The following is a 20742-nucleotide window of genomic DNA, read 5'->3' as shown; positions in this document are numbered from 1 at the left end:
AACCTTATTATTAAAGTATATCTATCATGTACTTTCATAGATATACTTTGCTTATTATTTTCGGTTTCCGATTTGACTCGTCTAACCATTCGCTTCGCCGGTAATACTAAGGGTTTAGATATCAATAGTTATTCACTTCTCGAGATCATAAAATTTTCTAAAAAGGCATTGAAATATAGATATGTATGTCATGTTGTTGTAAATATCATGTTTAAACAGAAACCTTTAGATTTATAAAGGTTTTAAGTTTTTCAACTTTTCTGTCTAGTTTATTGTTGTTTGAAATGAGAATTTTTTTTCTTTTGGCGAGAAATACGTCATTGTTTTATTTTTGTAAAGTTTTTTTAATTTTTTTATACCAGACTTAACGTCTATTTTGAGTGAGGACGTTATCTTCGTACTACATATAATTCGCTTTTCCCTATAATATGCAAAATTTAGCCATTATTTGACATTAAAAACATTAGTGATTAAGGAAGTTGAATTTTAAATTAAAATTTTAAATATGTATTTGAACTTCCTGGAATTCTTTAGTTTTGTAAAATAATGCAACTAATTTCATTGATTAATTATAAATATTATACGAGTGTATTTGGGTACCATACCAGAATGTGATCAATGTGTTTGGCAGTCATGTACATTAAAAATACTAGAGCTTTATAAACGCAATATTACAAAGGAACAACTGCAATACTGCAAAAGCATAACGTCATTAGTATCCACATGCAATATATTTTCGACTGTTCCATAAAAGCAGTTTACCTATATGATTTAGTATTCATAATTTGACTATATTGCTGATAATTCAACAATGTTTATCAGCAAACTATATAAATTCTAAACTATATTGACATTGACAATTACTTGCGCTTACCTTTAGAACTGGAATTCGTGACGCTAACGCCGAAAAGTATTAGGATTCATGAATATGGCAAATTGGTTCTAAATAATGTTTTGAATAGTAGAAGTGTAATTTAAATTTTGTAAATACATATTATTAAGCAATTATGCTTAAAATGTAAATGATGAAGTTAGGTGTATTAACGAATAAGAAAAAAAAAACATTTTGTGAAATAGGTACTCAAGAAATTTACTTATTTTCGTGAAATTTTTTTGCTACAATAAATTTTTGATTAGATGTACAATGATCATACCTTAACTTGTAATTTTTTTATTTTCTGATAAATATTCCCATGGCATTTAGGATGTCACAGGTTTCTATAGCATTTCCATGATAAGCAAAAATTACTATAGAATAATCATAGATTGTTTAACTCGTCAATGGGAAATGTAAAAACACCCAGTATAAGTTTCCAGAATGGTTTACCTGACCAAGCTTAATTATGAGGTTGAAAAAATAAATTAAACAACTAAGAATTTTTTAACTTTTTTATTTTGTTATCAGAAAATAACTACATACTTAAAACTACGGCTACTGATTTGAAAAACCTCTATAATTAAAATTTTTTTTAAGAAACATTCTCGTATATAGAAAATATTAACACTTTGTTTCTTTTTAAATTATAATTTAATAAATGTAGAGTTTTTAAAAATGTATCTCTAAATTTTATTTTAGTTTTGAAATTTACTTTATTAATTTAAATTCAATTAATAATAATAAGTGAATTTTTGTTCTTTTCCATTTTTAATGTTTTTTTAAATTGGTTTTTTTAACAACGTGCATTTTACAATTTTTTATGCTAACCTATCATTAAAACTTAATTTAATTTGGCATTATTAAATATTGTTAGATAAACAAATAATTTTCCAATTTAATAAATTAAATTAAGCAAAGTAAGTTGATAACTCGCTTTTAATAAAACGAAGAAAAGTGCATAATTTTCTGCAGCTTTTAATGGTGTTTTCAGAATTTCTCAATATCCTTTTCACGTTTGTAAAAAAATGCATAATTTTTTTCAAAAATTAACAATTAGGTATGCATAAATTTATTCTTTTGATTATAATACAATAAAAATAATAACAAGAATATCATTTTCTAATAAAATAACGAAAACCTGACGTAAATCTTGATTAACACTATAAAATCAAACCATAAAATATCATTTTAGTATTGTAAAACAGCTTATAAATTTGTTTTTTTTTTTTTTTTGCTGTAAAATGGAAGAAATAAAATAATCGAATTTTATTGTTCTCTGTTGTTTTAACTTAAATTATTTGACCAAAATACAAAAACTTTTTTGTGTGACAGAGCAAAACCGACATTCATATTTGCATTTATGTAACAGAATCTACGTGTGTGATGCATGAAATAAATTTTACAACACAATTGATGATTTAGCATTTGATATTTGATTTCTAATATTGAAATGACTATTTTTTTCACAATTTGTAATAAAAAAGCCTTAAAATAACAAATCCAAATTAAAATTTACTTCCAAAACACTTTGACTCCGCGTTGAATTTTCTAGTGTACAAGTTATGTTTTGAAACATGCTTTTCTGCAGTCCTGAATACAATTTATGCAGCGTACTTTTTAGAAATGTGTTGCACTGAATTATTGAAAATACATAGTGTTTTCGCAATTTCAATTCTTATTTATTGCTGTTTTCTTTAGTGAAACTTAAGAAATTTTCATTTATTTTTAAAAATCTAAATTTTAACAAAAGTTCTTGAAAATTTTATAAACAAATTGACTTTTTGGTAGGAAAAAATCAGAGCTCAGTTCACTATTCTGCTTAATATTATTATAGTAATAGAAAAATTTGAATTTTCTAAAATGTAAGAAAATGTTTAATCAAAATTTACATTATGTACATATATGTACATATGTGCTCATTACAATTATTTATTAAAATCTGAAATGCTTCTATTGTAAATGTTTTTTTTTTGTAATTCTTAGGTTTAAAATTTTAAAATTTACCAAACAACTTTTATTAGTGCTCTACATCACATATTTTTTTTAAATAAAGAATAAAACTAACTCCGATACTGCAATGAAAATAACATAAATTTTTTTTTTAATTCAAAAATTTTTAAATTTAAAATTGTTTAAAACTATTGCTAGATTATATTATTATGTACATCTTTAATAATTTTTTTAGAATATGACGCAGAATACATAATGTATGTAAATACAAAACCTAAGAAAATGGATAAACTAAAAATTTATGATAAATTCATAAGGAAAATAATATCTAACATCCGCTTGCTCAATCTAATGTAATTGCATTCAATTTTAAGCTAATTGATAAAGCATACACTGACTGTTAACCTCATAGCGATAACAAAGCCTAAAGTAATTAAAAACTAAAAAAACAATTAAACTTTTATTTATTGAAATTATTTAAATCAAACAGTTAAACCAAAAAAAGATTGAACTCGTCTTTCCATAAGTTTGTCAAGTAATTTAATGATCTTTTATAAAAAGTAGTCTAATTCTAAAAACATCTTATCATTAATTATTTCTTATGAATATATAAAAAATTCTTAGTTTTGATATATTATATAATAAATTTGTATACGTATATACAAATTTTATTTTTTATACACACATGCATTATAGGTATTATGTAAAACAATTTGTCAAAAATTAATTCTGAATTTTAAATAATATATGTACATATGTACATATGTATTTAAAAAACTGGTACCTTAAAGTTTTTCAAATATTAATTAAAAATAATTTTTTATCAGTATTTTTCAGTATGCCAATATCACACTTGTAAAATCGCGATTTTTTATGGCACAGACTTCTAAACGAACGTAGGACAAAATAGAAACTATGTTTTGATGTATTTATTACAAATACAGTTTTATGATAGAAAGAGTGTCTAAGTAAACTAATGAAAAGACACTATAAAAAATGATATAAGAAACAAAATTCACTTTCTTATATATGAATTGGAACATGAACCAAAAGTTGGGCTCGATCGGAAAATGAAGCTGAGCACATTTCACACTTAAAACTGTTAGTACTGGCTTCAACCTTTATTATTGTGTCTTTTTTTGGTGAAATATTACAATCATTTCCATTACTACTGTCAGCACTTATATTTGAATTGTTTAAGGCGTTATGTAAATCATTTATAGAAATTTGTTTTTCATTTGGGGTTATCTCTGTACCTGAAGGTTCAATTTCAAATTTTACTTGAATATTGCTATGACTGTTGCTTATTTGCAAATTTTCTTCATATTTTGGTTCATTCTTAACTTTAACACATTCTTTTTGTTCATATTTCACTTTTGACATTTTATTCTGTTTTATAGATGAATTTTTTTGAGATTTAAATGTTGTACGAGGTGGTGTCGTTTCATATTCCAAATATTTGCGATTTGGTAAAATACGACGTGAACGACTTGAACGCCTCTCTTCGTTTGTTGAGCAACCAAAACCTGTATACACTGTATTAGATGAAATCGGAGATTGTAGAAAATTCATTTCAGTTTTTTGTTCCAATTCAATTTCATCACACTGAGGAGACTTTACTTTATCTGGAGATCTTAAAATCTCATCTAATTCATTAACAACGTTGGGATTATATTTTTCTATTTCTTTGCGAACTGAAGCAGCTTCTAGTAGCAATTGTGCGTTATATAAATCAGATTCTGTAGTCAATCCAGAAGGGTGGCTTTCTATATATGAGTTTTCTTGTTTCACACGAATCGGTGACCTATTCGTTATAATATCCGGTATTATTACGTCAAGTTCGCCAGCTGATTTCCGATCGTCATTAAAGAAAACTTCATTTCGGTGTATGGATACAGGTTTTGTCGTAATCATTGTTCGAGTTTTACGCTTTCCTTCTTCAACAGAAATTCTTGTCTTTTGAGTGTGTATCATTTTTGGTTTCTTTTTGTTGTACTCATTTGAAGTACCATTATAACTATCAGGATTAGATTTTTTATTTTTGACGTTATTTATTTTGCTTACTTTTGATGTATTGTTCATATAAGTATTATTAGTGGAACCGATTTTACTTGATTCAATTTGTTGACTCAAATCAGGATAAAGAAGTCTTGACGAATTTTCGTTACAATTCGTAGAAACCACAGATTGTTTATTTAAGACTGATGATGAATTGTTACTAACTACAAGAGTATCAATATTTTGCAAAGTATTCTCTAAGTTTGATATAACCGAATTATAGTCTTCATTTGTCGAAGACGTTATTAGTTTTGTTTGCCAACTACTTGAATTTATTTTGTCTGAATTATTTGAATATTTTCTAATACGGTTTGTACTAGACGCTGACAAAGTTCTTTCGCGTTCTTTTTCCGTTTTGATAAATGAAGACCCAGTAGGTGACCGACTATACTTTTTAGATTTCGATGTTATGCCAAGTAAATCATCTACATCTCCCATATCCAAATCCGAATAATCTATATCGCTAATTCCTTCACGTTGTTCTGACCGCAATCTTTCCAGTTCATGAGGTTTTAGCTTACGTCTTCGTTTATATTTCCGTGGACCGGTCTGAAACATACAATCGTTAGAGATTTCTTATGATTTATTTTAAATTTTTAACATCATACAACTGGCTGTCTTTTCATAGCTGTATGCATATCGCTATGTTGAATCAAATGTTGTATTAAATCAGTCGAATTGGATAAATCGCTAGAACAAACCGGGCAATAATATGTCCCCCTTTTAACGTCAACAGCAGAATGATGTGATCTGATATGTTCACGTAAAACAACTCTTTGATTAAAAGCTCTTGGACATACAGAACAGGCATATGGTTTTTCACCTTAAAAATTATTTAAAATGTAATAAAAAATTGTTTTACTTTTAAAGTTTTGACAGGAACCTGTGTGAATCCTTTCATGCTTTCTTAATGTTCCACCGTCTGCAAACGCTTTCCAACAATAACGACATCCATAAGGACGCTCACCAGTATGGATTCGAATATGAATTTGTTGCGAACTACGTGATCCAAAAGTTTTACCACATTCTTGACACGGAAATAACTTTCCAGATGTATTCGTATGTGAGTGTCGATGATTCATTAACGATCTTCCATCTGGAAATTCTTCTTGACAAACTTCGCAAATTACTGTTTTGTTACGATGTGACACCATATGACGGTTCAATCTAAATTCATAATTAATTAATTTTCAAGGAACTTTCAAAACATACAATTTTACCTAGCCTTATTATGGAAGGTTTTCCCACATTTTGAGCAAGAATGATTTTTCTCTTTCGAATGTTCCCAAGCATGTTTAATCAATGATTTTCTATCTTTACAGCACTTTCCACATAAAACACATGAATTTGTCGTTAATTCTTTTGAATGAACATTGGATACATGTTTTTTTATTGTAGCTTCCTCTAAAAACGTTTCTCCGCAAAGTACACATCTGAAAATTAAAATCATTTGTAAAGCAATGCAAACAAAAATAAAATTTCTTACTTGAAAGGTTGTGATCTGGCGTGGATTTCAGCATGAGCCAACAAATCAAGAGCTTCCGAAAAGTTCTCACCACAGACATTACAACAATGGCGCATTTCCGCCCCGACATAACCATTGTCTGCAGCCTCCTTTTTTATATGGCTTTTCGAATGTCGCCGAAGTAAATCTTGTCGGTGAAATGACATCCCGCAAATGTTACAATAAAATTCACCATATTTCGAAGAATCATTTGAATCACTTTCATCACCTTGTCCAGGTTCATATTCTGAATGACTCTCCTCAAAACGATGAGCTCGTTGATGATCATTTAAACTATCAATATCATAGAATATTTCATTGCAGTTATTACATTCAAATGAAGGCGAGTTATTTGCATGAATCTAAATAATAGAATTCAGATATAATATATTTTTCAAATTTTCAATATTTACCCTTTTATGAGATAATAGGGCCTTTTCTCTAGCAAAGGCAATTCCACATTTTTGACATACAAAAGGTTTTCTTTCGTCTAAAATTGGATAATGGGGTATTTCTTCTTCATTGTGAACAACTTTTTCAGCTTTAACAATTTCGCTTTTGAGGTCCACACATTTTTTAGATTTTGTGCTAATTTTGTTCTTTGTTGTAAGTATAGAATTATTGTTGTTAGAATTTTGTTTATGCTTAGAACTAGGCTTACGCCTATCGTATTCTGAAGTTATAGCCTCAACTTCATCCCACATCTGGTCATAATAGTGATCAGCACTTCGACGGTCAGTTGGTTTTGTCTCAATTATATGATCATTAAGATGCATATCTGAATAAAAAAAAATTAATAGAGGATTAAATTAAAACCACTCATTGTTACAATTCTCATCAAATTCGTCAATTTGATGATCCCCCATACTGGCATGGATTTTTAAATGATTGAGTAAATCGGTTCGCCTCATATATCTGCAGCCACAAAAATTGCAAATATGTGGACGATCATTTTTATGAGCCATCATATGATTCATCAAACTAAGTTTTTTTTTAAATCGTTTACTGCAAAAATCGCATGGATACGGTCTCAGTGCAGTATATTCATCTTGATCTGTTGGTAAAGGAACATCAATATCATCAGTATCGTGAGGATCGCCAGCAGTTATTTGATCAACTGATATTTCAACTCTAAAGGTATAAATAATTGCAATAACCGATTTTAAATTACTTTCAATGACTATGTATTAAAATTTTACCTTTCCTCACCCTGCTGTTGTACCCAATCATCTGTAATAATTTCTTCTGTGGTTACTTGGCATTCAAAATATTGTGACTGATCTTCAACACTCTCATTTTCCGTGTTAACAATTTCGTTATGTTGAATAACAACCTCATTAATATTTCTCGAATTATTATCATTATGACCATTCGAATGATACACTTGAACTATTTGACTTGGATTTGAATGTTCTGTCACACCATCTGGATCTTCTTCTATTAAATCTTCGCAAATTGTATCTATATGTCCATCATGTGCCATATATATCAAATTTTCCGCAGCAATTTGATCTAAATTTGTTGGCAATGAAGACATTTCGATATAATTGTGCACATTATTATCTTCTTCCGTTCGAGCTTCCATAGTAATAACTTCTTCGTTCGTAACGTTGAGGGAATTTTCAACTGGTATCCATTGTATAGAAAATCCTTGATTGTCCATTGTTCGGATTTATGGTGATTATATTCTTTAAATTAAAACAAGAAAAAACATTTATTTATGTATATATTAAAATTGCAAAATTCTTTATTGTAAAGAATAATAAAATAATTTGCAATTTTTAAAATTAACGTTTCAAATGAAATTTCCTGTTTGAATAAACTTTGAAACATTCATCGGTAAAACTTAAAGCTTATTTGATAATAGATAGGTACCCTCGTATTAAACATATACTTAAAATTTTGACAGTTTCATTTCTATATAAAAAATTAAAAAATGGCTACGTTGATAAAATAGGTTAGGGGAATATAATTCTCAAAAATGAGGTTATTTTCCATTTTAATTTGTAAACATTAAATTTAGAAATCAATTTCCCGACTTTGTCATGTCTATTTTTCTATAAATTATTTAAGTTTAAATGCAAACAAATATATTTTTGTTCTCGACACCCTTGATTACATCATCATATAGCTATTCAAAAACTTACAAGCTACTCTTAAAATGTACTTTAAAAATATGACTTTGAGGTTATACAACCAGAATCTTAGGTTAAACCTTATTGTTTATCATTAATTTAATGCAATATTTACCTGTTTTTCTAGCAATTAAAAATAAATATTAAATTAGAAATAACATTTTTGCAAAAATAAAATTTCCACGCTTATGAGTGCACTTAAATTTTTAGAAATGAAAGAGATATTTACAAAAGCGAACATTGCTGTCAAATGATAGTGCTGCCATTTCATTATTTTCATTCCAATTTTTGTTGTTTTTTTTTTAAATTTCACACGTCAAAAAGTCAAAAAAGTACAAGACCAATGACAACTTAAATTAAAATTATAATAATATTGGAATTAAATTTAAATATTTGATTAAATTTTATTTAAACAGCTAATTTAGGATGACTACTTCTAATTATGATGGTAGGTTTCAAAATCATCATAATAAAAACAATTCACAAAAAAAAATTAAAATTAAAGGTTTAAGGAAACAAGCAAGACAACTTGAGAATGAAATTGATATGAAGTTAGTTGCTTTTAGCAAAGTTGGGGCTGGTAGTGTAAATGCTTCAGATCAAACATCACCATTACTTGGAGAGCATGTATTTGATTCTTTATCAGCAGAAATAACAGAAATGTTGGACAGGGTAAGCAAATTACCTTTTGATTTTTATTCAATTGAATAACATAAACATCTTAGCTATCAAGCGTTAACGAAATGCTTGCTGAATTGCCATCAACGGGAACAGCTTCAATGCATACCCTACAGAGACATAGAGAAATATTACAAGGATACAGGCAAGAATTTAATAAGATATGTGCTAACCACACAACAAGAATGGAACGAGAAGAGCTTTTAAGAGGTTCTGGGCTATCAAATACAGGAACTTTATCGAATCCTACTACGTCTGGATTAAGCCGCAGAGATATGTATTTAAAAGAAAGTGGTCATATAATGAAGTATGGAGTTTTATTATATTTAAAGCATAGATTTGATATTGTAATATTCATTAATATTCATTTTAGTTCCCACAATATGATAAATGATCAAATTTCCATTGCTCTAGAAACAAAAGATCATTTATTATCGCAACGCCACTCATTTAAAAGATTTCAAACACGTTTAAATGATATTTCAAACCGTTTCCCTCTTATATCCAGGTAACATTTATTTGTAAAATCAAAAGTAATTAAATATTAATTTAATATTTAATTCTAGTCTTTTGCAAAGAATTAACATTAAGAAACGGAGGGACTCGTTAATACTAGGGGCTATCATTGGAGTGTGCACCGTATTACTTTTGCTATACGTATTTTCTTAAATCTTTTAAAGCGCAATATTTTTCTTTAAAAACCTGGTAAAAACAAAAAATTTAAAAATTATGAAAATATTTAGGTTTATTTAGGATAAATGCATTCTATATTATTTAACATATTTTATATTGTGATAAAAATTAAGGAAATAAAGGTATATAATTTTAAAAAAGTTACGTGCACGAGCATACTTTCATATATCTTTTTTCGGATTATAATCTGGATCTTTAATATCATCATCATCACAGTCTTCAACAAAGTTATAAAGCTCTTCCAAATTTTTGAAATTCGATATATTGTATTTAGATTCATTTACAGTATGTTGAGTTTGATAGCTTTCAGAGCCTTCAATTTTTCTAGGAGCTACTCTACCAGGCGGTAACAATAAATTTAAAGCATCTTCGTATGTAGCATCTACTTCCAGCCTTTCCTTAATTTCTTCTAATGTTTCCTGTCTAGCATTTTCTTTATTACTTGTTTCATTTTCAGATTTATTTTTAGGTTCTAAAAATATTCGTTTCATTGTGATTTTTTTGTTGGTTTTGCCAGTCAAACAATAAAATTTTTCAGAAGTTTTTTCATAAATTGGATCCAAAATTGGAGGGTTTATATCTTTTTCAAATAAAACATTTGTACAGTATGAATATTCATAAGTGCCTGTGTATTCATAAGAAAATTCATAACATAAAGTATGATTAATATACACAATTATTTTTATATTAGCAATGAAGTAAGCATACCTTTGAAAGTTTTTCCATTAACTTCCATCACTGGATTTTCTGTATCGATTCCAATTATTTTAATATCTAAACGTGGATCATCTGCTTCAAGTGATGTTAAGTTATTTTGGAAATCAATGTAGACAAAATATTCATCTTCAGTATAGTCATCAGTTTTTTCCATGCTTTATATCCAAATATGTATTTATGTATGTATTTTAAAATCACTTTTCCTTCTTTATAAAATGTGTACGATTTTTTCTATCGCAATCTTTTATTTTTCCTAATAACTCAAAATAAGGAAAATATTAATATTACTTTTACAAATAAAATTAATTCTAAACTATTATTAACTATTAGAGTAATTTGGTAAAACTAACATGTTACTTTATATATTCCAATTTGATTCAAAGGGTTTTTTTTTCTGAGTTGATATAAACAATATAAAATATAAAATTCTGTAATGTACACACATAAATATTTTTAAATATGTAAACAAAACATATGATCACGTTCATGCATATTATTTGTGTGTGTAAATAGTGCATAAAGGTAGCACTTAGTAAGACAGTAGAAACAAAAAATTTAGGGTGTAATTAAAATTAAATAAGAGGCAAAACAACCATTGGCGCACTTTTCCCACAAAAATACCACTTTGCCCATTAAAATTAAACGTCTGAAGGGTATTTTTTTTGGAACTGAGCGGATTGACGTAGCCTCAACGTCAATGGTTTATTTTCGCTTCATATGTTTGACGGTCACGATTGACCATCACTCACCACAAAAATGCCTTTCAGCCGTTTAATTTTAAGTGACTATCAATGCGAAATGACCCTCAATCTGGCAACGATTGATTGACGGTCATTTCTCAAAAAAGATTACCACTCAGCCCATTAAAATTAAGTGTGGGAAATGACCGTCAATCGATTGACGGTATGATTGACGGACACTTCCCACAAAAATACAATTTCACAATTTAGAATTGTAATTTTCCTGGGAGAGCAATCGATTGATGGTCATTCACCCTCAAAAATACCATTTATACCATTAAAATTAAAGGCCAAATAGTGTTTTTGTGGGAAGTGACGTCAATCCAATAGAGAAGTTCGTTATATGGAGGTTTTACTGTAGTTTGTGTTTTGATATACATACTTAATTTTGTATTATTATATTTTACAATAGATGTCGGTATTAAACTTGGTTTTTTAATACTTGGTCGAAATGTCAATAAATAGAGTTTAGTTTAGTTTGCATCCATCTTTGTTTTGTCCGTGTTTGTCAAAATTTTAGGAAAAAAAGAAAAAAGTTAATTTATTATTTTAAAGACTAAAATCTTCGTTAGCTGTGTAACAAATAATTGAAAAATGTCCAGTTCACTGGATACAATAACATTAAAAATTCAAACATTAGAAAATCGATTGAAAGAGGAAAATCAATCACGTGATATATTTGCCCAAACATCAGCAGCACAAGGAACCATGGTTCCACCACCTCGCCCTACACAATGTAAGTAAAAATAATATAAAACTTGATAGAAATTTAGTTGTTTCAAATAAGTTAAATATGTTACTATAAATATCCTGTTAAAGTAAATTTGCGTGCATAAGAACTAATAAAACTTCGATTTTTCATTCTTGTTTTTATTTTTTGTTCTTTTTTTTTGTTAGTAACACCACAAAGCACTCCAACAAGACCTCGTAAAAAATTAAACTTGCCAGTGATAGCTCAACCGAAAGCAGTTGAAACTGAAACTGATAGAAAATTAAAAGCAATTATGCGTCAGAATGGCATTATCACAATAAATGGCCAAAAATACCAAACAGATATAAAAGAATTAGAACATATAGGTGACTTAGGAAATGGAACTAGTGGTCATGTTGTTAAAATGCGACATAAGCCAAGTGGCCACATAATTGCTGTAAAACAAATGCGACGTACTGGTAATTCAGAAGAAAATAAAAGAATATTAATGGATTTAGATGTAGTATTAAAATCACACGATTGCAAATATATTGTGCAATGTTTGGGTTGTTTTATAACTGATCCAGATGTTTGGATTTGTATGGAATTGATGGCAATGTGCTTTGATAAATTACTACGTTTATCTAAAATGCCAGTTCCTGAGGAAGTTTTAGGAAAAGTAACAGTTGCTGTAAGTACTTTTCTTCTATTTTTAACTGTTATACTGAAACGAAAATCTATGTTTTAATTTTTCCTACATTAGACTGTTAAAGCATTATCATATTTGAAAGAAAAACACGGAGTAATACATCGGGATGTAAAGCCATCAAATATACTAATCGACGAACGAGGCAATATTAAACTTTGCGATTTTGGCATCAGCGGACGCTTAGTCGATTCTAAAGCCAATACTAGATCGGCTGGGTGTGCTGCTTATATGGCGGTAAGCAAAAGTTTCTTTCTTTTAGAAAAGTTGAGTCCCAATAATATATGTAATACATGTATAATTTAGCCATATAATAATACAATAATACAATCATACAATAATACACATGATTTTCTATAATTTAGCCTGAACGAATAGATCCGAAAAAACCCGAATACGATATACGTGCTGATGTGTGGTCTTTAGGTATAACTTTGGTAGAATTAGCAACAGCATGTTCACCTTATCAAGGTTGTAAAACAGATTTCGAAGTACTTACTAAAGTTTTAGATTCAGAACCACCAAGTTTGCCAAAAGACAAAGGATTTAGTACCGAATTTCAAGATTTCGTAACAAAATGGTAACTATTTTTGTTAAATAATATTTTTTAATTTTGAATGTAATAGTTTTTTTTTAATTTTTAGCCTAACTAAAAATTATTTAAATCGACCTAAATATCCAGCTCTCCTACAGCAACCGTTTATTAAAATTTATGAAACAAAACCTGTTGATGTTCCAGCTTGGTTTCGATCTGTAGTTGAAACAACTGGTATAACACCACATCGAAGGTTAGTAATGACACTTTTTCCTCAATAAATATTCAATCAAAAATGTTATTTATTACTTTTATGTTAAATTAATATTTTTCTGAAGTTTTTAGTATTTTTATAGCTAAAAATATTATTTTTCAAAATATGTTTTCATTTGTTTTCCACTTTTGCAATTTGAATGCAAAAAATAAGAGTGCAACTTTTAAAGATTTTCCTTTTTTTTTTTATTTTGATTCCTATTGAAACAACTTTTTGAAAGAAAAACTTATGTAATAAAAGTAGTTAATTTTTTTTTACATTTATAAATAATTGCATGTTAATCCTGTTTAAAAATAACGAAGCTAACTCATTTTATATTATGTACGCGTTGAAATTATTAACTTGTAAAGTTATCACATTGTTAACATTTATTGAATTAAAATTTAGAAACAATATTAAAAACTTAATTAGCTTCAATTTGTTTTAATTTTAAAGAGAAAAAAGAAAACATTTTAAATTTCTAATATTATTCTCATCGCGAAATATCGGTTCAAAAATAATTGAATTTTTTTTTTAACAGTTATGATTTTTTTTTGTTTTAATTCCCTCCTGATTGATTTTTTTTTTAATTTTTTGTAGGTTACTTATTTCCTAATTCTATATTTTTCCAGTAAGTATTAATTTTTTTTAATTTTTGTTTTAAGTTTTTGTGATTTTGGTTTAAAAAAATTTATTAATATTAAGTTTATTTTGAATGTATTTTTATGTTTTTATAACCGATCTATAATAATTTTAAATGGTGTAAGTTATACAATGCTTTGTAGAACTAATTTTTTTTAATTTTTATTAAAATTCAAAATTGTACATATTGAGCTTACTAAGAGAATAAGATTATTTACCTTTAATATTTTAAAGCACAGTAAAAGTCTAATTTAATAAGGCTTTTGGCTTGCAAAAAGTTTTTCAAAATGAATTTCAAAACATATTGCTGTAGCTGGATTGCTATTGTATTGCGAAAATTTAAGGCATTATTGCTTTATAATAACTCTTATTTGATTTTATTGCACAAAAAATTCATTTAAGCTTTCCTTATTCCACTTCAGTTTGACTCGCACAATTTTATTTGCTAATTTTACGATTTGTATGGAAATATTACAATTGCTTGTTTAAGATTTTGAATCCCGGTTTATTTTTTAACTTAAACTTTAACTTAATTTTTTATGTAGCAAATATGCAGAATTTTATTTTTCTTTAATGTTGCCCATAAAATTTTTAATTAAAATATTATTTATTATTATATTTCTGCTTTTTGTGTTATTGAAAACCTTAAACATTTCCCAAAATATGTACGAATACCCGAAAATTGGCAAAATTTTGTCAGAAAACCAAGTTTTTACAATTTTCAAATATTTTCACGAAATATTATTTTTAATTTTTATCTATCATTTTCAAAATTCAAAATTTACAGAACTGAAAGCAGGTAAAACTTTTTCATAGTTATAAAAAATGAATATGTATATATTTAATTTCTTTTATACAAAACATAATAATAGTAATAAAAATATATTTTCAGTTCAACCTCTTTTACTACTCAACATAATAAATCATCGACATTAACTTCATTATCTTTGTCACCGACGTCATCAACTTCAACAAGTGTAACAACAGCATCAACAGCAACATTGAAATCTTCTCAAATTCCAAGTTATCACCAGTCTAGCGATGATAATATTAGTAGATCACCTAGTGCGAAAAACTTAAGTATAGATAATGATGATATTTTAAAAAGCAGTGAGTCTGTGCGGTCTCCACACCAACAACAACAAAGTAAACATCAACCATACTTAAAACAATGTGATATTATATCTCCTCCATCTTTACCAACTTACATTAAAAAAAATTCATATCAACCATTACCCAAGCATCCATCTATATACGAAAGAAACGGTATGAAAGAATCTATGGATTTTCAAAATCACATTTATAATAGTTATCAGCAAAACTCAAAACAACACAATAATGGCCATTACTCTAGTAGAAAAGATGAAGTTGATATTGTTACTGAAATGAATAAAATGTATAAAAAATCTCCTTTTGTTCAGAGAAAATGTGATATTAAAAATTCATATGGGGAAAGTCCCAAAAAGGAGTCTTTATTAAGTAGTTTAGGTAATAAAATTTAATAAAATGCATAAAATAATAAAAGGATAGTATAATTAAAATCGTAAATTAAATTTTAGTTCGAAATTTAACGACTTCGCCATTCAGTCAAAAGAAAGTACAAAATCAGCCAGAAGGTTATTGGAATAGTGTTAGCCCACCTGACAAAGGTGGGGGCTACGCCAGCTATAGAATTAATAACGGGAATGAATATGTACCACATTATAGAAATGATGAGATCAATTTCAAAAATGACCGCAGCTCATCTCCTTCACCTGTATCAAATCGTAGACATTTTCAAATAGGAGGTCCTGTTACTACTGGTATTAATCATCATGGCCATTTTATGGGAAAAACTAGTCCAATAGGTAGAAAAAATCATATTTAATCCAATTATTTCTATACTAATAATGTAATATTTTTAAAAGTACTTCAAAGATTTTATCATCAACAAAATCAACTTCGCGAACGTGAACGTGAAAAGTATAATCAGTTATATGGGCAATATGACAATGAAAGTAATAGTAGCACAAATCCATTTTATAGTCATAGTTATATACCAAAATATCAACCAAGTCATCAAATATCTTCGCAATTATCTGCAACACATAATAGTTATCAACCTCAGCAAAGTAGATCACTATCACCAATATTATCTCCATCATCATCTGGTGTTGATGGTATAATTAAACCATTGACAAACATTACAACGATGAATAATTCTTCTAGTCATTATGATAGCTCTTTGGAATCACCTTTTAATTCAAATAGCTTTCACAAAGAAAATGATTCTTCTTTTAGCAATAGTTTAAATAATCAGAAAACCGTTTCAAATATACCAATTTATAATAATCATTATCAGCATAATACCACAAATAATGCAAAATATCAATTTCTATCTCAGACTGCATCAGGCATTGATACTAATGTTGGCAACAATGCAATTGGTACAGGTGGTAATATCAACATTAATGTAAATAATAGTAATATAGATTTAATGGATCACAATAAATTGCCACAACAACAACAATCAATTAACCGTAGTTCAATATCACCTCCAACTAATGAATTGAAGTCATTAAATTTAGAAAGTTCTCATGTTAAGACATCAATCACTACAATAACAACACAACAGCAAAATGTATCTTTAACTACAAATAGTAATATTAATACCATAGGTGCTCAGCAAAATCTCTATAGTAAACAGCTATATAGTAGATCTTTGTCTACATCAAATCCGCAGCAGCATTTGCAACAGGATACAAATCAGTCACAAAGTTTAGAAGGTGTTATTAATAAGGATCGTCCTAAAGAGGAAGGTAATAATTAAGTGTTATCTTATCAGAAATGCGACACTGCTTACACTACAACAGTAAATTAAAACTAGTAAATTACATGATATTCTTATTTTTTAAAATATCAACACATTTTCCACCTATCCGCTTTATTTATTTTTAAGCAAAAAATTTGAAAAAAATTTATCTAATTTTGATATTTTTTCTTTTATTTTTATGTTATCTTAAAAAAACTTGCTTGCTGCCTGCTTAATTTCTCACGCTGTGCCTATTTATTTTTGATTTTATTTAATTTTTAATATTCTTGGCATTGGCATTGACTTAATTTTTCATCAAAAATCATCAAAAAAAAAATTACCATCATTTTGGAATATCAACTATATTTACACACACGCATAAATTATAAAAAAAAAATTCACAATATCCATTAATTGGGATCAAATTCATAATAACAATTTTAAATAAAAAAAAAAAAAAATGGGGAACATAATGATTCAAAAAAAAAAAACAAAAACAAAATAAAAAATTATTCTGTGTTATACAGCAGGATGGTTCAATTCCTTTGCAGGTGCTGTTAAAAGACAATTTGCCTCCTATGTTAAATTACATTTAACGCATGGAGATAAGGATTCAAACAATAGTTGCAGTAATAATAGTAGCTCAAACAATCGAATTAATATCGACAGTAAATCAATTCAAAATGGTAATACAACTCAACGTATGATAATTGACGATAGATTAAGCAGATCACGTTGCCCTCAAACAAGTGTTTCATTTACCGGTAATAGTGGTAATAGTTGTAGCAGCAGCAGTAATAGCAGTATTCAACCTCCAAATCCTCATTTCATTGACAATAGGCATAGATCACCAGATCCTCCACCACGTTATAATCGAGGTCAATCACCATTATTATTACGTAAAGACTTAATAGATGAATTAACTGGTAAAAAACCTCCAAGTCCTGGTTCACCACTTTATAATAAAAGGTAATTGCTGTACATATAATTACGTATACATATGATTTTTGCCCAAAAATTAATGTAATTTTGTGATTCACTTCGTGTAAAATATTCATGAAGACTTTAGAAGAAGTATCATGAGTACATTTTGGCTAATTCAAAATTAGAAATTTCTTTAGTTCAAAACAAAAAGATTATTGCAAAAAGGAATCTTTTTGTTTATCAAAAGTTTTATGTCCTTCCTGCCAGTACGCAAAATGTTAAATTTGCATTATGATTCACGTTTCATAAATACTTATTATTTTACTTGAATTTTGTAATACATTATACTCGTAATGTATACTTAAACGGTGTCCTGAACGCCTTTTGAAATTTGCTAATTGGACAGACGTAAAGTTTTTTATCTTTTAACACTTATGTATTATGTTGAATTAGTTTAGTTGAATCTTGAATTTTTTTTTTTATTAATAAAATAGGACGTAGTTAATAAAATAAAATTTTCGCATTTTTTCCAAAAACGTAAAATATGAAATATTTCTTTTGTGTATCTCATTCATATTTTCTGTAGATATTATCCGTAATATTTGGTGTTTTTATTTTAATTTTTATGTGTTTAATTATTTCTTTCTAAGATATGTAACAGCATCTCCTCCTCTTCTTTTACCACGACGAGGCTCAGAGAGTGTTCCTGGTTCACCACAACATTTACGTACTCGAATACATTATACACCGGAACCACAAAGGCGAATATATAGAACAATAGATCAATGAGTAGCACTTCAAATTATGGTGATGTGATGCTGGTATGGTTACAGTGACGATTATGAATTGAATTGTGATCTCGAAAACTGATAATATTCACATTCTGATCGCAAATTGAAGAAAAGAGGGAAAAGGAAAAAAGATAAGAAAAATTTATTGCTTCAATATAATATACCCGAAATATTTTATAACTATTATATATGTTATATATATTATAACTATTATATATATATGTAATTATAAAATATACATATACTTATGCGTTAATATATTTATTTGTAAAACATTGCTAATTAAAAAAAATCAAATTTTCAAAAGTACTTGCAAAATGAATATAAGTTGGTGGTGCTAATTATATATATTTTTTCTAGTTCAGTTACTGTTGGTGCAAAAATTAGAGATGAAAAAAAAATGAATAAAATAAAATAAACATTAACAATCTATAAATTAATTCAAACTATAAAATCGAAAAATATTCATATATGCATAATTGTGTACATACAATACATATATATATATATGTATTTATATATGTATAAGCATATTTATATACATATATGTAACTTAATTAAATATAAATTAAGAAAATAAACTTATTAACCAAATTTCTGACATTTCTTTTTTTTCGATTATTTAAAAAAAAAACGATATATGCAAAACAAAAAAAAAAATAAATCCAAAAAAAAGTTTAGTTTATATAAAATAATATAACAATTTAAAATATAACGCATATACATACATATATAATTATTAACAATCATTATTCGAATGCTTTTTCATTAAAAAATAAAAAAAAAAATTAAAAATTATTAAAATTTTAAATTAAAAACTATAATTCTGAAATTGCCTTCAAACAACATAAAACATATGTATAAAAACATTAGAGTCATTTAAACTTAATAAAAGATTAAAGATTTTTTTTAGTTTAAACAAATCTAACACTTGTGAACACCATAGCATTTTAGTGCCCTGTATATAAACCTATTACGTTATAAAAATTTTTATATTTATGTAATTTTTTCGTTATTATTTCGTTTTAACAAAATTACGTAAAAAATTATTTTCAGTAATAATAATAATGACGAGCAGTTTGAATTTTTGTTATTGTACTACTATTTGAAATATTTTTATGCAAATATACGTATATGTAAAATGTATTTTTGGGACTAAATAGTTGGCAAAAATAAATATAAAAGACAGGATATTTTATATATATATTATATTTTGCAACAACTTACAGTAGTATGCAAATGTTAAATTTTGATATTGAAAACAATTACATCTAATGATATCTTATTAAATTTTCTTAATAAGCAAATAAAGTAATAGCATTGTGTAAATTTTGCGCACGTAAAAAATAGCCTAAAAGTTTTATAAAAATTTTTTCCGAATCTAGTCAATAAAAAATTCAAAGTACTCTAGTAAAATTACAATATTTTAAATTTTTGTTAACTATTTAGCAAAAGAAATGTATATATATATATACAAATATGATTGTACATAATATATGCATAAATATATATATACAATTGCGTATATAAGTTTAAAACATGACTTTAATATTTTAATACTTTCTAAAAAAAATTAATTTGTTGTATTTTCCCAATATATTTGAATTTATTGTCTATTTTAAATAGTATCGTTGAGTATTTATTTCTTTATTTATTACAATTTGTTTGGGAAAATATTTAACGTGTATTAATAGTAGATTTTGCAGTATACTATAAAAATTTAAACATAATGAACCGGTTTAAAAAAATTACATAGTTATATAATTTTTTTTTTAGATTTTAGGGAAAATAATAACTATTTATATTGTAATTGTGAATAAAAATAATTTAAATTATAATTGCAAAAAAAAAAAAAAAACTGCGCATATAGGTAAAAATAAAAAAAAAATGTAGTTTATTTAATAAAACAAAAAATCATGTATAAAAATTAAACAATACGTTTAAAATTAATATTACATATTTGTAGAGCACATTACTTATTACCATGTATAAGCAGTATATATATATTAGATTTATAAATATATAGAAAGAAAATAAAGCATAAGTAGTAACCTAAT

At 26.8% G+C, this 20742-nt stretch overlaps 4 protein-coding genes across 4 annotated transcripts; 2 read left to right on the top strand and 2 right to left on the bottom strand.

Annotated features, from left to right (window-relative positions):
• Window positions 1–2792: 2792 nt before the first annotated feature.
• Window positions 2793–8762, bottom strand: LOC129606266 (zinc finger protein 616). The gene is made up of 9 exons (XM_055516531.1): window positions 8640–8762; window positions 7589–8077; window positions 7219–7520; window positions 6803–7167; window positions 6372–6751; window positions 6106–6318; window positions 5769–6052; window positions 5494–5708; window positions 2793–5434 (listed from the first exon to the last, which is right to left on the bottom strand). Exons 2-9 carry the CDS (start codon window positions 8050–8052, stop codon window positions 3851–3853), a joined length of 3807 nt encoding a protein of 1268 aa, XP_055372506.1. The 5' UTR covers window positions 8053–8077; window positions 8640–8762; the 3' UTR covers window positions 2793–3850.
• A 72-nt stretch (window positions 8763–8834) lies between these two features.
• LOC129614754 (Golgi SNAP receptor complex member 1) lies at window positions 8835–10039 on the top strand. The gene is made up of 5 exons (XM_055529644.1): window positions 8835–8972; window positions 9030–9196; window positions 9250–9509; window positions 9576–9710; window positions 9769–10039. Exons 1-5 carry the CDS (start codon window positions 8951–8953, stop codon window positions 9869–9871), a joined length of 687 nt encoding a protein of 228 aa, XP_055385619.1. The 5' UTR covers window positions 8835–8950; the 3' UTR covers window positions 9872–10039.
• Window positions 9926–11094, bottom strand: LOC129614823 (general transcription factor 3C polypeptide 6). The gene is made up of 3 exons (XM_055529748.1): window positions 10963–11094; window positions 10604–10865; window positions 9926–10520 (listed from the first exon to the last, which is right to left on the bottom strand). The coding sequence occupies exons 2-3, from the start codon at window positions 10764–10766 to the stop codon at window positions 10057–10059; spliced, it is 627 nt and encodes a 208-aa protein (XP_055385723.1). The 5' UTR covers window positions 10767–10865; window positions 10963–11094; the 3' UTR covers window positions 9926–10056.
• Window positions 11095–11842: 748 nt separating this feature from the next.
• On the top strand, window positions 11843–20271 carry LOC129611929 (dual specificity mitogen-activated protein kinase kinase hemipterous-like). Its single transcript, XM_055525387.1, has 10 exons — window positions 11843–12088; window positions 12250–12734; window positions 12807–12986; window positions 13115–13329; window positions 13394–13537; window positions 15072–15667; window positions 15739–16026; window positions 16087–16977; window positions 17498–17939; window positions 18545–20271. Exons 1-10 carry the CDS (start codon window positions 11947–11949, stop codon window positions 18681–18683), a joined length of 3522 nt encoding a protein of 1173 aa, XP_055381362.1. The 5' UTR covers window positions 11843–11946; the 3' UTR covers window positions 18684–20271.
• Window positions 20272–20742: the final 471 nt, after the last annotated feature.

The sequence above is a fragment of the Condylostylus longicornis genome, unplaced genomic scaffold (genome assembly GCF_029603195.1).
Source record: "Condylostylus longicornis isolate FDR11 unplaced genomic scaffold, ASM2960319v2 ptg000001l, whole genome shotgun sequence".
NCBI lineage: Eukaryota > Metazoa > Arthropoda > Insecta > Diptera > Dolichopodidae > Condylostylus > Condylostylus longicornis.
This window is presented reverse-complemented; position numbering and strand designations above follow the sequence as displayed.

Excerpts from the sequence above, each read along its gene's own strand:
- LOC129606266 (XM_055516531.1), bottom strand. The coding sequence starts at position 8,052 with ATGGACAATCAAGGATTTTCTATACAATGGATACCAGTTGAAAATTCC. Across the intron at positions 6,752-6,802 it reads CCCTATTATCTCATAAAAGG|ATTCATGCAAATAACTCGCC; the intron begins GTAAATATTGAA and ends TCTATTATTTAG. Across the intron at positions 5,435-5,493 it reads CTATGAAAAGACAGCCAGTT|ACCGGTCCACGGAAATATAA; the intron begins GTATGATGTTAA and ends TGTATGTTTCAG.
- LOC129614754 (XM_055529644.1), top strand. The coding sequence starts at position 8,951 with ATGACTACTTCTAATTATGATG. Across the intron at positions 8,973-9,029 it reads GACTACTTCTAATTATGATG|GTTTAAGGAAACAAGCAAGA; the intron begins GTAGGTTTCAAA and ends TTAAAATTAAAG. Across the intron at positions 9,510-9,575 it reads GAAAGTGGTCATATAATGAA|TTCCCACAATATGATAAATG; the intron begins GTATGGAGTTTT and ends TATTCATTTTAG.
- LOC129614823 (XM_055529748.1), bottom strand. The coding sequence starts at position 10,766 with ATGGAAAAAACTGATGACTATACTGAAGATGAATATTTTGTCTACATT. Across the intron at positions 10,521-10,603 it reads TAATGGAAAAACTTTCAAAG|GCACTTATGAATATTCATAC; the intron begins GTATGCTTACTT and ends ATGAATACACAG.
- LOC129611929 (XM_055525387.1), top strand. The coding sequence starts at position 11,947 with ATGTCCAGTTCACTGGATACAATAACATTAAAAATTCAAACATTAGAA. Across the intron at positions 12,987-13,114 it reads GGTGTGCTGCTTATATGGCG|CCTGAACGAATAGATCCGAA; the intron begins GTAAGCAAAAGT and ends TCTATAATTTAG. Across the intron at positions 13,330-13,393 it reads CAAGATTTCGTAACAAAATG|CCTAACTAAAAATTATTTAA; the intron begins GTAACTATTTTT and ends TTTAATTTTTAG.